This window comes from Colossoma macropomum, unplaced genomic scaffold (assembly GCF_904425465.1).
Source record: "Colossoma macropomum unplaced genomic scaffold, Colossoma_macropomum, whole genome shotgun sequence".
NCBI lineage: Eukaryota > Metazoa > Chordata > Actinopteri > Characiformes > Serrasalmidae > Colossoma > Colossoma macropomum.
The window spans coordinates 17,570,449-17,586,721 of record NW_023494785.1 but is presented as its reverse complement, the minus strand read 5'-3'; the positions used below and the strand labels follow the sequence as shown (position 1 = coordinate 17,586,721).

Sequence of the window (16,273 nt, the reverse complement as noted above, 5' to 3'; positions counted from 1 at the left end):
CTTTTTGACGGCTCTGCTCATGGTCTTGTCCTGAATCAGTTTGTGGTTTTATTTCAAACGTCCTTTTTTCTCAGAAACGCTGTACTTGTGGACCTCTGTGCTAAATTCTTTCAACAACATGAGTGACCCCAGCATGCCAGATTAAAAAGTGCTTTAATGTAATGACCGTAGGGGGGAAGAATAAAGTGAGCAGGAAAACAAAACGGGGGAAGCACAGGGTAAAATATTTAACAGTTGGGAAGAAAAGGGAGGTGGGTCATGAGAATGTGAAATCTGAACCTGACCCAAGCCCAACATCCATCCTTCCATCCATCATCTAAACCGCTTATCCTTCTGGGTCGCGGTGGGGTGGTGGAGCCTATCCCAGCTGTCATATATTGACCAAATATTCTGAGCCCATTGTGAATTTGCCACACTGAAGGCATTAAGGGATGTGGGTGTTAACTTGTGTTACTTTGGTTTGGAATCTGTGTGTCTGCATGTGTGTATGTGAGAGTGGGGTGAGATGGAGGGACGTTTGTTGGAGAGAGGGAAATACTAAAGCAGAGGTCGGTTTTGTGAGTTTTGTAGATTTATGTATTTGTGGTGACCACCCCAGACAGTGAAGGAACACTTAGTGATGACCAAACTTTGTGCTTTTCAAATACATGTTTTGTTTTTTTTGTTTTTTTTACATACTAGAGTACACCTTTAGTTAAATGTAATACCTCTATGCTTTGTACTCAGTTCCAAATCTATGCTGCAGTCATGTGCTCATTGGAACGTTGGACGTACAAGATGGTTAATAAATAAATACATCTTCACTCTATTCAGATGCTTGTTGAAAGATACGCCCACCACTGGATGGAGATAGCATGGAGGTCCAGAGAATTCATTCTTATAGCTGTGTGTAGCCTTTTCTTTGCTGTTTTAAAAAGGACATATACTATATAGAAACACAGAAGCTGTATGTATTTTTCAGTGTTTGACCACTGGAAAAGGTGAAAGGTCACAGCAAAAGCCAGACACCACTCTTCGTTTATTTAATTAGTCATTAATTTTTCAGGAGATATTTCTGAGAAGATTATATATATAAAATAGTTCACTTGCATAAGAAAGAGGAAAGTCAACAGAAAATAAGTGAAAAGCAGGAGTTTCCAGAACTAGAGTTCAAGAAATGTTTCAAAGATACAGAGAAAATCCAATTCCTAATATCTGTGCAAGACCTGGTAGACCACTGAATCTGTCCCTATCAGATAAACAGCACTTAAAGCTTTAATCTTTGAGAGCGAGGAGGAAATCAAGCTCCACTCTTGCTTCAGATCTGAAAAAATCCACAAGAAAAAAATCCATCTTTCATTTGAATAAAACACTTTTTTTTTTTTTGATTTCTGTATAAAAATGTTTAACCTTTCAGCCCTAATTATAGATCTAAAATTTGCAAAAATTTGCAAATCAAACAAAGAAGATGCTGGTGTTCTCAGAACAATGGACTGAGTCCAGACCTCAGCATCATTGAATAAGGACACAATGAATACTGAAAAAAGATTATATTTAGTTGCTGAGGCTTTTGTCTTCTGTTAACTATGTTTTCTGATATTTTTTTCCTGCTGCTGAAAAATTGCCTGGAAATTAAATATCTGAAACTTTAAACTGTATTAACTAGAATACCTAGTTCCCCCCTGTAAATATGACTATTCTGTGCAATTTGCAAATCAGAAATTGGTACATTTTTTGGTAAATTTTGTTTTTGCTCCAACTCAACTCGAACACAGTCTTAACACCCATAGTTTATAAACCATTTTTTTTCTTAAATAATTGAGGAACATGAGTTTATGGCTTTTTTAAGAGGAGGAGAATTAGATGCAAAGAGTTTAACAGCTTGAAATGTGCTCCATTAGTTCACTCATTCTTTCTGCAGTTGGTAGATCTTTCCATAACAGCTAGAGAACTGCTGTGGCGTGCTTCCATATGTAGATGAAGGTCGTGCTACATTTAGCAGCATTTCATCAAACTGAAATGTTATGTACAAATTGTTCGCCCACATGATACACAAAATAGTTGGACAGCTCATGCAGACTTGTGGAGTCTAGCCCAGGAAACAGTTATCTGTAAGGTAATGATGGTTGGCAGCAATATGAATAATTAGCTGCCAGTATTTGCCAAAGGCTTAATTTAGCCACAAGCTTCTCTTTGTGCCTGAATCTCTACTTTATGTCCAAGATGGAGAAACTGAATCCTTCTATTCCTGTTAAGACGTTTAAGGAAGACCCATGGCTGCAAGCAAGAGGCCCTCCTCTCAGAGAGAGAAAGTGTGTGTGTGTGTGCAGGAGTGGAAGAGAGAGAGAGAGAGACACTGAAAAAGAGAATGAATGAGACAAAGAGAGAGCGCACACACAAAGACTTCACCAAAGATTTATACCAGCTGTCTGAGAGATGGCTTTGGTGTATGCAGCCAGGTAGAAATTGAAAGGAGCCTGTTTATAGAAAGAGTCCAAAATGTCAAACTTTTTTTTTGTCTAAAATTATTTCCTCTTTTTATTCAGTCCAGTATTTATATTTTGTTTAATTTTTTTGTTAACATCAAAGAAAAGTATGTTTTATTATTCAGTTATATATATTGTACTATACAGCCAAATCCTTTAGCTCTTTTTCATTAGATGTTTTTCTTTCTGTGTACACACAGTACATTTTTTTTTCGGTGAGTGTACACAAATAGATGGGAACTCCGCATTTGTTAGTCATCTCTCTAGAAGAGCTTTAGAGAACACCCGCCTTCTTCATCCGTCCTGAAGGCCTTTTCCCAGGATGCACTTCCACATGAACTCTATACACACTACCACTGTCGGGCCATCTGGTCCACAGAGAAAGGGCCGACTTTTACGAGCAGGTAACTCGAGTGGAATCACAACTCTGACTTTACTCGCAGCTGCTTCTGCTCTGTGGTCGGCAGAGATATAATTAGCGTTTGATCGGGCCTTTGGTAAAGCTGTTAAGTTTCGACAAGGCGGCATGAAGAGATCTCGAAAGGAACACTTTACATGAGAGTGGGCTGAGGGGTGTGTGTGTGTGTGTTTGTGTGGGGGTTGGGGGTTTGAAATGGAGATGGGTTGTGTGTGCATGTGCGTGCGTGCATGTGTGTGCGTGCATGTGTGTGCGTGTACGTGTGTGCATGTGTGGGTCCCTTTCCCTCCCCTCCCTTTATTCTCCTAAGGAAACATTTTATTTAGAAGCATATTTAGTGATTTTTTTTTCTATCTTGTTCAAATGCCGGAAAGCTTTTTTTCCTTAAAACTTGAGCCCTTAAAACCTGTAACCTAATCTTTTGATTGATGGACGTCCCTTAAACAACAATGAAATAATTCCTGAACAGATGAATGACAGAACAACAGGTCATCAATCCATCACCAACTTGTCAGAACATAGGAAACTGAGAGCAAGTGTGACTTTGTTTGGTGCTTGAAAGAACTGGCAAAGGCAGGGACCCCCTTTGCTCCACATCAGTGTTGCTCACTCAACTGATAAGCTATTGTGCTCATTCTCCACCCAAAGTGCCACTTTCTCAAACCTTGACAACTGTGTGTACAGATACAGAACACTGAGACTACTTGATAATTGTGTTATTTCAGACATATAACACTTAAGGGTTGCATGTTATGCCTAATGGTCAGTCACTGACCATGCACCTAAACCTTTCCTGAAATTGTGTTGTAAATGCAAAATGTTAATTAATTGAACTGAATTTGCATAAATTTATTAAGTGTAATTAGTCATGATTAGCTATAGAATAATTTTTTTGACATTTTGATTTTTGCCTTTAGCTCTTTTTGAAGCCTACTGTTGTCATAGAGAATTTCATATACTTGGCTCAAACTGAAGTTTGGAAATCAAAGTGGATAATAAGCAAATACATTGCACTTTATTGTACATATTTATAGGCTTGGCAGTTGAGCAGTGTAATAATTTAAGGGGGTGCATGTCATATTCCTGTTATTAATGTTGTGCAAACATGAATTATCAGTACTCCGTACTGAGTGTTCCTCTTTGAAAGTAAACTATATGGGATTGCCATTAGCAGTAACACAAGGGCAGAGCTGGCCCAGGGGGCAGATTTGGCCTAAAAAGACTTTTGTTTGGCATTCCAGGCATCATTTACTTTGTCAGTAACATGAGCCTTAGACGGCAGAGATCCAATACTTGTGAAGTTCCTTGTTTTTTGTGACATGGAACTCACTATTTGTATTATATTTATCTAATGTGGAAAAAATCACATCCAGGTGAAGATGAGAATTTGTGCGCATTTGAGCCGAATATACCCTGATTCAGTAAATCAAAGTTACATTGCTGTAAATGTGATGTTTTGTCCTTGTTTTCTCACAGGTGCTGCGTTTTTTCTGTGAGAGCTGCTCCGTGCCCATCTGTAGGGAGTGCAGTGTTGGGAGACACGTGGGCCACAGTGTCTCCTACCTGCAGGATGCGCTGCATGACTCCAGAGCGCTCACTATCCAGCTGCTTGCTGATGCGCAGCAGGGCAGACAGGCTGTGCAGGTACGGAACTACTCTTTACTACTTAACTACTCTTCATTATTTTGTGCATAGAATTTTTGTCATTTAGTTCTGTGGTCATTATAAAATGTTAATTTTGTCTTCGCTTTTCATGCATTCATGTAGACTCTATTTTATACTGCTTCAGCCTAAAATTCTTTATTGGCTGCCATAGTTTTAAAAGAGACCCAAGTAAAGGAAAAAAAACACACAAATATGTATGTATCCTTTCCAAAAAGACTGTCAAAAGAAGGCTGTGGTGTTTTCTAGAGGGGTCATCATGTCTCCACCCCTTCTTCGCCCTGAATAGAGCAGCTCTGTGTGCACTGCCAGCCTGTATTCACAGCCCTGATGGCCTGAGCAGGATGGATCATTAGTCCAACACAGAGGAAATGTTTCTATCACTCACACTTTTGCTTGAAAGAACGACAGCAGGGGGTCGGGGTGGGGTGGTGTGCATCCCCAGAGAGAGAGCTGTTCATGTGTTCTTTGGTGACACTGAGCAGAGCTGATCTGCAAGAAGACCCAGCAGAGAATTTGAAAGTGAAAGGCTAAACAGACTGGTCCATTTTGAGTGAGGCTGCTATTGAAGAGGCATTCCAGGGGGTGTTGCAGCCCCACCCTCTCTTTAATGTGGCAATTGCATTTGAATGCCCTTTCCTGCCCCCTCACCACCCCCTTTTGCCACACTAAGCTGCTTTGCACATGGGGTAGTACCCAAAACAAGTCTTAGATTGTTCAGGATGGGTATTGCTGCTCTAGTGCACTGATCTTTGGCTAGCTGGTGTACTGATGCACACATGCACAGACAGTTCTACTCATTGACTCTTTTACTAACTTGTTTTGGGGTTTAACAGTCCCCTGAAGTTTGTGTGATATTTATCTCCTGAAACTAAAGGTCACCTGGAAAATTGCACCGTACTGCTCACACTATTTTTGTGGAAGGCTTGCGATCCCCTTTTGTAGAACCTCATCAGCTCCAGGCCTGAAGCCTCGGAGTAGAGAGGCTGGCTGCAGCCGTACACGGTCGATTGGACTGTTGTACTTTGTCCTAATCCTATTACTGTGTGGTGTTAAATGGGAAGCTTCTAAACATTTATGGGCTTGAAAGCTCCTGCAGGGTTTTAACAATGCCAGTGGTAAACACAGTGCTGAAAGCGCCCTGACTGTGACAGGCCCGTGCCACAACAGACCCCTGACCACTCCAGCTGCATCAGCGCTAACTAATCCCATTTACCGGATTTTACCGGTTCAGTTCAGCAGCAGCTTATCCCACCTCACTTGGAGTTCCAATCAGGAGTTGCTGGAACAACTCTGCTGCTTTATTAACAGAGAGCATGGTAAACACATGCATGGGAGGATCTAATTGTTGACGTCGTGTGTTGCGTTCTGTCCTGTGACGGCAGTCTTTCTGGAATTGATATGAATGAGGAGTGATAGGGAGTTTGCCATTTTTGACTGACATTTTTAAGATGAGTGTTCTTACATGCCGGTGTACTTATATTCCACAGACCATGCCTGTGCATAACACCTAGTGGCTGAAACTAAGGACCTTAGCATGTAAATGATCAGTTTTTAAACCACAAATTGTTCAAGTAATGCTATCAGTTAGAGTAATTTAATTTGATTTAATTACTGATGAACAGTTACTATGTGAACGAGCAGGTTAATCATTCAAGTTGAGGAATGTTTTTGAATGGTACACACGAGGGCTTAATAGGAAATAGGTTGTGCTAGATAGGCCTACTAAAAATGAACTCCTATTCGAGAGGATGACAGCAGAACTACAATGATGTACCACATCAAAAACAAACATCCTCGTATGATAACACAAACAACATTATCACACATGGGTGTGCAGAATTATAGAGAAGGACTTGGTGGGTGGTGACGGCTTTCAAGAGGTACTGAGAACACTGAGCCAAAGCTGGCCACGGTAATTTGTTTTTGGGCTCATAATGAGAGTAAATAAACTTTAGCTCATCTTTAGATAAGTCATGTCAACTTTTTTATTAGTATTTGATCATATAATCATGAACATAGTATAATTTATAGTGTAAGCAAAACAAGATTCTTATGTAGGGCATGTTTTAATACAGTTTTGGGCTGTTTACTTCATATACATGCTTATGCCTGGAACGTCTATCAGTGCTACGTTCCACAGTCCATACAAGAAACATTTTTAATATATCTGTGTATTAATACAGAATTCAGGTGACGTGTGCGCTCATAAGTGTGCATTTGTCAATTATTTTACAACGCCTTACAATGTGGCTCAGCCAATCAGATTTCAGAACAAGATTTAGTTGTGACCAGCCATCACAAAACTGCATTTCTTACTGTCTATTTCTTAGTTAGCTGTTAAAAAAAAGTTAGACAGCTTTAGGTTTATGTAAAAGGTAGAAATAATCTCAAACTGAAAAAAGAACATTAAAGGCAGACGGTGAAAGTGTGATCTGAGGTCGCAGTTGACGTGCAGAGAGGGAGAGCTGTGCCCAGATCCCCTCTGCCAGAGCATTGTACTGTTTAGACAGAGGCCAAGGGTCATGACACTGCAGTTTGACCTCTTTTTTTTCCGCCTTCCCTCCTCCTCTTTAACGTCACAAAGGAAGCCCTCATGCTTTCTTGGGAACCGTTCAGGTTTTCTGGGCGTGTGTGTTTGTGGAAGGTCTTAATTTTGTAGATGTCTGTATTTAGGAATAATATATTCACTATCTTTTACTAAGAGCTTCTATCTATAGGTTTGGTAAGGTTTTCTGTTCTGGAATGAATTAAACTGTTTGTTGGAGTCTTTTTTCTTTGAAGACATGAAATTTGACTTTTTTGTGAAGCCAGGTGCTTTCTGTATGCTTTGTACTACAAGAATCAGTTTTATATGATAAAGTGCAAATGAGCCAAAAACAGCCATTGAATGGATGATGTTATTTTAAAAAATGTTTTTCCTTTCTTTCTGTTTTTCACTTACATTTTATTATATGCTGTCTTCCATTAACAATAAGTGGTCTGAATGTTGTTATTCACAGCTGAGCATTGAGAAGGCCCAAGCCATCGCTGAGCAGGTGGAGCTGAAGGCTAAGGTGGTGCAGTCAGAGGTAAAGACCACCACGCTCCGTCATAAGAAAGCCCTGGAGGAGCGCGAGTGTGAGCTGCTATGGAAGGTAAACAGGCACTGGGCTTTACTGCTCTTTAGAGAGGCCTGATCACATAACCATTAGCATTGGTAACAGGGGTTTTATTCACTTGACTGAAATATTGGCTTGCCACTAAGGCTACACTGGGCAGAAACATGCTCTATTCAGACACAAGCAATTCTTTGTGATGTTGAGGGTCAAACAGCTCTGTATAAAGTTACAGCTCGTTCTTTGTTTTTGAGCAGGAGGCTTTGCGTAGGCTTTCTTTTAACTCTGTGGTACCAAGTGTCATTCAAACAAACCACTGCATAAATTCTAAAGTTTCCTCACATTTTTTGGAGTCTATTGTTAAACCTACAACTGCAGTTTAGACTTGAAATCATAGCACAGTTTTACCGTGTCTTCTAGTGTATTGTCTAAAAAAGCCTTTTAAATGCAGTTATTTAAATATATATTCATATAGTTTAACAGTGGAAGTTTATGTGCTATAAACCAGTATGTCATGTACTAGTGCATTTCATGTTGCAGTCAGGTGGCCTAAATTAACCTTTAAACTGCTTTTTAAAGCATCGTCTCTTCCCTGTTCCATTCTCCATTCTTGTTTCCCTGTACAGTTGGAGAAGATCCGCCAAGTGAAGGCTAAGTCACTGTACCTTCAGGTAGAGAAGCTCCACCAGAACCTCACCAAGCTGGACAGCACTATTGCTACAGTGACAAAGGTGCTGGAGGAGGGTCGCAGCATGGACATCCTGCTAGCACGCGAGCACATGCTGAACCAGCTGCAGGAGCTCAAAGCGCTACGCTGCATTCTGCAGCCACAGGAGGACGACAGAATTATGTTCACACCTCCAGATCAGGCGCTTCTGATTGCCATTAAGTCCATGGGCCTCATCAGCAGTGGAGCTTTTGCATCAGCCACCAAAGCCCATGGGGAAGGCCTCAAGAGAGCTCTGCAGGGAAAGCTGACTTCATTTACGGTGGTGGGTTACGACCACGACGGAGAGCCACGGCTGTCTGGTGGTGATGGTGTTTCTGTGGTCTTAATGAGTCCAGATGGAAACCTGTCGAGTGCCGATGTATCTGACCACCAGGATGGCTCCTACACAGTCAGCTACCTCCCCAAAAGTGAAGGTGAGCACCTACTCTCCGTGCTTATCTGCAACCAGCACATTGAGGGAAGCCCCTTCAAAGTCATGGTCAAATCTGGCCGCAGCTATGGAGGCATTGGTCTGCCTGTTGCATCCTTTGGTGGAGAGGGTGATGGTGATGGACAGTTATGTCGACCCTGGGGGATCTGTGTTGATAAGGAAGGCTATGTGATTGTGGCTGACCGAAGCAACAATCGCATCCAGATCTTCAAGCCATGTGGCACCTTTCACCACAAATTCGGCACTTTGGGCTCACGGCCTGGCCAGTTTGACCGACCTGCGGGGGTTGCCTGCGACAGCCAGAGGAGAATCATTGTGGCTGATAAGGACAATCATCGCATCCAGATTTTTACCTTCGATGGTCAGTTCCTTCTCAAGTTTGGTGAAAAGGGAACCAAAAATGGGCAGTTCAACTACCCCTGGGATGTGGCTGTTAATTTGGAGGGGAAGATTCTGGTCTCAGACACGCGTAACCACCGAGTACAGCTGTTTGGGCCTGATGGAGTGTTCCTCAACAAGTACGGTTTCGAAGGCGCCCTCTGGAAGCATTTCGACTCTCCTCGAGGAGTTGCCTTCAATCAGGAGGGCCACCTAGTGGTGACTGACTTCAACAATCATCGTCTGCTCGTCATCAGGCCTGACTGCCAGTCGGCTCGCTTTCTTGGCTCCGAGGGAACGGGTAATGGGCAGTTCTTGCGTCCGCAAGGCGTAGCTGTAGACCAGGAGGATCGCATTATCGTGGCTGACTCTCGAAACCATCGTATTCAGGTGTTTGAACCCAACGGCAACTTCTTATGCAAGTTCGGGACTCAGGGTAGCGGCTTCGGGCAGATGGATCGCCCATCGGGTATAGCTGTTACCCCTGACGGAATGATTGTAGCCGTTGACTTCGGAAACAACCGAATCCTCATGTTCTGAGCTACTTTGTTCAAGGTTTGAAATATATGGTAGCTGAGGAGGTAAAAAGAAGATTTAGGTACACACTCATCAGGAGCAAACATGGCTGAAAGTATGGCAGTAGTACAGAGCCTTTTACACATCTATATTTATCATGATTGTAGTTTAATTTGCGCTGCTGGCGAAAGTGTCCCTGTTGTACACAAGCCATTTGAGTAGGAGTAGAGCAAAAAGACTGTGGTCGCTGGTAGTTTAGGCTATTTTGCTCTTGATCTGTGTCTTGAAATCTTTCTTGTTTGTTTGATTTTTTTCTCAGGGAATTTCTAGCATTCTTGAAATAATTTTCTGTCTCTGCATTATACCTACCTCATCTAGCCTATGTATGAATGTACTCTCTTGTGTGTGCAGAGTCTGTTCTGTGAAGTTTTATAAAGACGTCTACCTCAGTGCTTTTTTATTTGTAGAGTCAGAGAACATAACATAAGAAATGAAGCAATGTTTGGTTGATATTTGCACAGCTCGCACAAATTTCTTCTGATTGTTACTGTGCGCAGAACACAGGTTGGACCCCTGAATGTTTGAGTACAGTGCACCAAAAGACTAGGGCTGCATGGGCAGAAACATTTGGATAATGTTTTGATAAATCTACTGTTTTTTTTTCTGAATTTCATGTTTTAAAATTTTTCATTTGCGTCATACCTCATCTAAACCTCTTACCTCACAGCTTAAATGTACCTCTGTGTACAGTTGCCTCATTTTGCATACCTCACTTTGTGTTGTTTTTCATTTAAAGATTATGCAAGCCTATGGAAAACTACCAACTACCAAAATGCATGATTGCCTACAGAAATAATTATTACGAGCTTTTGCTAAATTACTTGGTAAGTCTATTAGTACAGAATAGAGTCCAGAGTTGAATAATGCAAGAAACTAATAGCTCCCATTTCAAAAAAAACATTTAAAAGAAAAGGGGCAAAAAGAATGCTATGAAGATTACTTTTTTATTATAAATTCTTTGGGACCTATGATAAAATTTAATCATCCCTTATTTTGCTTATTTATGTATTTGTTTGTTCTTCATCTAATGCACCATTAAGATGAAGTGAAGATTATCAGAAAGATTGTTTGGCACATGGCTGACTTGCTGTAATTGGCAAACTTGGATGTAATCCAAACCTGGTAGGACTCCATTGTTTATTTTGATGAAAGGCCTTTCCAAATGTCTGGAATGTATTTATTGGCCAAATCCAAAAAGAAATAACTTGGATCTCTTGGGAGACCATTTGCTCTGTCAGTGGAACACAGTTTGAAAACAAATCGAATCATTTGAGTGTGGTCTAAAATTAGAGATGTTTTGCTTTATTTGTGGGGAACCACTTTAATGAATGCTATTGCCTGCTTCTTTGATTATTTATTAAAAAGAAAGCATTGGAAAGCAACAAAAAAGACAAGCACTGACATCCATAAGTCCAACAGTACACAGCAGTTTTCCATGTAAGACATGTAATTAAAAAAAATGTCCATTTGAAAATAAAACTTTCCAGCAAAGTCTGGTCAAGTTTTCACTGAAAGGCAGTTAGAAATATGTATAACTGCTTGTTCCGACCACATGCCCTTGCCAAGGCCTAAAAAGTCTGCATGTCAGGTGCTGCTTTAGGTCGGCATCTCTTTTCTAGTCAGGCTTTCCTGTCTGTAAAGCTGCTTGAATTGTGGTGGAGGTGAGATTTATGAGGGCTTTTCTTGCTGACAGTGTGTCACTAGATGTCTGCTCTTAGGTCTGGTATATACCTTTTCAGAAACAAAAGGTAAAATCAGGCACAGTTGCTAGGCTAGTCTTATTCTGCTCTAATTTAGCATTAAATGGAGGCTCCATCTATGAGATGCATCCCGTTTTGATTTTTGAAATGGAAGAATGTTCACATGCTTGGCAGCTTTTCTATGAGTGGCAAGGCAAATAGTGGCTAATTTCTTGGTGTAATGCGCTGACAGTATTTCTATATAGGCTGCTGCTTTTTGTACCCGTTTGTTCCATTCACATGCTTCAGAATTCTGTCTTGCCAAATGGTGACAACTGGAAATAGGCATGTGCCAAAAAAGAAATGTACATGGACACTGGTTCTGAAGCTGGTCTTTAGATTGCTGTCATATTGAGTATTTTACCCTTGGTTTCTCAGAAGAATGGAGTCAAAGTCTAGCATTAACTTGCTGTTGTAGAAGAAGGGTTGTATACACAAAGAGTTGCCATTGCTTGAGCTGCTTATCCAAAACGGTTAGCAAGACCAGTTCAGCAAGTAAGGAACCTGATCCCAGAGTTGCAGGGTGATAAACAATTAGAAAATGTAAATGACTAAGGTATATTGAGAGGAGAGAAGAGTGTGGGCATTGGGCAGTAGTGGAATAAATAATGAAACATGAATTTTGCTACTTATAAATCTTCACATCGATTTGCCCTCTCATTCAGTATTAATGTCCATTATTTAATGTGTTTGAAACTTAGATGCGGCTCTGTCATTCAGAGATCCAAAGAAATCTCTTCTCTTTAAGAGAAAAAAAGAATTATTTTTGCATGCTTTAAAAGCCCTTGTAGACATGTGTATGTGGAAAGAGGTGATGGAGGGGAGACAATGACACATATGGATATATACCAAAAATGTTCTTTTGTTGGTTTGCGGTGGGTGGCTTTGACTACACGATTGTATTACTGTTTAATAAATAGCTTTACAGAGCAAGGTACTTTTTAGTGTGAGACCTTAGGAGAAAGGTTTAAATATGCCTTAACACTGCTGCAGTAAACTTCAACTTTTTTTCCCCTTCTTTTCCGCTCCTCTTTTGGAATTTAATCAGACTCTGAAAACTGCCAAAGAGCTTGCTCTGTTTTTTTCCCCTCCCTGTTAGTAATGGTGTTGGTAAAAGTATCCTATTACAACTGATTTAGGAGATATACTGAGAAATCTATACGGAGGAACTATCATGTGTCAGCCCACTAAACCCGAAATTTGTTGCATCGGTATATGCTTTGTGTGGTGGCTATTCGGAAAGCTCCTTAAGAGCAGATTAAATTGTGAGGGCTAGCTCACCTTCTCAGAACATAGTGCCAGTACAGTATGACGAATAGGGACATGTCTACAAGAAGTCTTTGCTGTTAATCGGACTCGAACGGTGCCCTTCAGAATGTCTAATCGCTGCATGGTATCTCTTGATAGGACCTTTGGTCAGTGTCTGTACGGGTTTCCCACCAATTATGGTGTATTCCAGCTTTTGACCTGTTTCCTAATCTGGAAAAAGCAGAAGGAAAATGTAAACAGTTCAGAAGTGCATGGTCTTTTTATGATTGTATTATCTATGAAGAAAAGAAAAACACAAAAAAACTCAGGTAGCTTTCTAGAGATTTGATTCGAATTCAATATTTGTTTCTTACAATCGGATAGAAAATCCTTTGTTAGTACTTCATAAAAGTTAGTATCTATTTTGTGTGTGCATTTATTGTATTGATCTATGAAAAAAAAAGAAAAAAAAACTTGTTGCTGTTGTTGAATTCCATAGGATCCTTTACAACCAAATTTGCAATTAGTTGTGTTAACTTTCAATTGGGGGGTGAGCAAAATGTAATATTTAGAGAAACGGCTGTCTAAATTCAACAATTCAAATAGCACTAAAGCAACTGCGCTGAGATATTTTTGATACCATGAGGATGTGATCTTGTTGATTGCTGTATTGATGGGAGAGATACTCAAAGTTCAGTATACTGAGAATCAAAATTGACCAAAGAAATAAACTGGCTGCCTAAAGAAATTATTTTGCCTTGGGATGCATCAGAAATTCCTTATTACAGTGTTTTTTCTGATAACAGCAGTCCATTTTTTTGTATATTTAGGAATCCAAATTGTATTACAGTATATCGTGTCTCCATTTCTTCAAATCATCACAGCTTTTTGTTTGATCGTTACTGGATCGTGGGCTTGGCTGTGAGACAGGCTAAGCCAAGAGATGTGGATAGATGGCTGCCTTAAGTTCAGACCAGGGCTCAGTTTTGCCTTTTAAAATATAATGATTAGGATAGAATCGAAGTAGCAAATGCAGATTCCTGGTCTGTCATCTTGGGTGGATGTAATGTTTGGTGCCCTCCAAGAGGTTCGCAGTTAGTTTTATCATTCTCTACTCTCCCTCTCTTGCTCTCTAAGCAGCACTCACCATCCCCAAACTTTCAATCAGAACAAAATACTCATGGATTCCTGTCTGGGTCAGACTGAGGAGACTGTATGAAATATTTGGTGGTCTACAGTCTTGTGCTCTTTTCTTTTGTGGACTTTAAACATTTTCCTATGCAGTTTTTGATTTTATGTTTGGTTGTTTACACTTAAATAAACTTGTATCTCTTGGGATCCTGAATTTCTGGTCAGTGTCTTCAGTTGCTGTTTTCATTTTCCAGTATTCCAGCCTCTTGTCAAAATTGTGATTTCAAAAAGTGTATCTAATTTTAACATTAACAAAAGCCAGCACGGCCACCAGTGTAGAGTGAGGAACCAGAGTGTCTACATACCAAAGGGGCAGGGGTCATGGCAGGGCCCTGCCCACAAGGTCAACACAGCTCAGCTTCACTCTACATGATAAGCAGAATGGCTGTGCAGATGGCCTCTTAAAATAACTGGTCTAAACCAGGTTTACACATGCAAACAGCTATGGTCAAATTTCAGTGGAATGCTGTTAATCTGTGTCCTGTAATCTCCCACAAAGTGTTGGATTGCTTAAATCTGATACAATGATGGCACAGATATTTCATTAAAGCTATTCACAGAATTGCCTTTTTTGTATGGAGTTTATCAGGTTTTAGAAAGCACACATACTTTTTAAGCTGCCGTATTGCTCTAAATGTATAACCTGAAATTAAGGCACATACAGGAATTTATTTTTAAGTAAAACATCCAAAGTTGCAGTATGAACAGAGGCATTATGTTTGAAGTAGCCCAGTTCTTTTAAAGGCTTTAACAAAGGATCTGCCTCTCGCTTTCTCTGGGAGATCATTGACAGAACATGTCAGAGTGAGATCTGAGCAACAATGCAGACAGATGGGGGAGGGGATGAGAGGAAAGGGGGGGTGGTAAAAAGATTTAGCATGAGAAAAGCTGCAAACATGGGAAAGGGGACCGGCCACCCTCGAGACACAGAGACAAAGAGGGGAATGGGACGGACCACACATGAAAGAAAGAGGTGGTCTGTCCACCCCCAGTGAACTGGCCTGAGCACAGGTCAGCAGGGAGAGTGCATTACACATTGAGCAGCCATTTGTTTGAGATCTACAGAAACAACAGAATGGGCACTAGCATCCCAAATTAGAGGCAAAATGGCCCTTCTTAAGTTTATGCTAATCGTTCTTCAATAGGACTGCTTTAAGGGGAGGAAAACCATTTGAAAGTAGGGATGTGTGAAAGTGCAGCATTCTTAGTAATTTACACTCACTATCATTTACAGCAATAACTGGGTTCATTTTTAATGTTTTTGATGTTATAAAATTACTAGCATTTCCTCTTCAGTTGCCACAGCTGAAAAAGTTGTAGGAATCAGTTGTTCATTAGACAGCTCTGAACAGTACACAGAGTATTAACAGACTTAGAAGGAAGAGCATATAACCCATTCTAACACCTCTCCGCTAGCTATCAAATGCTTTTAATGGTCCTTCACATTAAATCATTTAAGACCGGAGTGACCCTGCACCTCTTTAAAGTCAAAATTCATTATACAGTAACGAAATAAGATGTAAGTGTAACGCAATACCTTTAAAATGGGAAAAAGTGAGTTTTTATGATCTTGCCCTTTGGAATGCTCTACATTTTAAACTACCGTCGTATTAAGTCGATTTATTCAGTACAGCATATGAAGGAGTTTGCGAATAACATCACGACTGTGATGCGGCCGCAGACATCCTCGGACGTGCTTTAATACTAGCAGTTCCTCCGCCCAAAAATACTAACCCTTTGCGTTACGGACAGACACATAAACGGTCACGATGCTAAGTCCAGTCTATATTTTTTTAAGACTGCTGTTTCGTTCTAGCCAGTCTGTAAAACTTAAACTATTTCACAGCTCATCTTGTTTAGCAGTCTCTATACTGTTCGTTTCTGGCCAATTCCAGTTTGTTTAGCTGCTCATCTGTCCACCGAAAAGCTCGCTTAGGGTCAAATGTCAGAAATGTTCGGAATTTGAGGTTGTCCTGCCGTCACGCTCTTCTTCAGAGGCTGACTAAACGTGCTACAAGAGAAATATTATCTTGTATAAGTTATCTAGCGTGTCCAGTTTCTGTTTTTGCATGTGCTGAAGTAGAAACTTACCGGTAACGGTTAACTGCAGCAGTCGCTACTTGGCAACCGGTGCTCAGCGGAACGATACAGCTATTGTGGAAAATAACCGTCCTGTGACGAGATCGCTGCATAAAACTGATCGACTATTATTATTTTAAAACATACATTTGAATAGACATGTGAAGTGGTGGTAAAACATTCACCTGAGCTCCACCAAGGCAAAGAAATAAAATTGCGGAAGAGAAACAGAAAACACTTTCAGTTAAAAAAAAACAAA

The 16,273-nt window shown here is 40.5% G+C and overlaps 1 protein-coding gene across 1 annotated transcript in view; it reads left to right on the top strand.

The window, feature by feature from the left end:
* trim71 (tripartite motif containing 71, E3 ubiquitin protein ligase) overlaps positions 1–14,089 on the top strand; it is a 28,294-nt gene extending 14,205 nt beyond the window's left edge. The window contains exons 2-4 of the mRNA XM_036585438.1: positions 4,360–4,527; positions 7,548–7,682; positions 8,270–14,089. Coding sequence (XP_036441331.1) covers positions 4,360–4,527; positions 7,548–7,682; positions 8,270–9,721 — 1,755 coding nt within the window. The 3' untranslated portion in view covers positions 9,722–14,089. The remainder of the gene's footprint in view (positions 1–4,359; positions 4,528–7,547; positions 7,683–8,269) is intronic.
* The last annotated feature ends 2,184 nt before the right edge of the window (positions 14,090–16,273 follow it).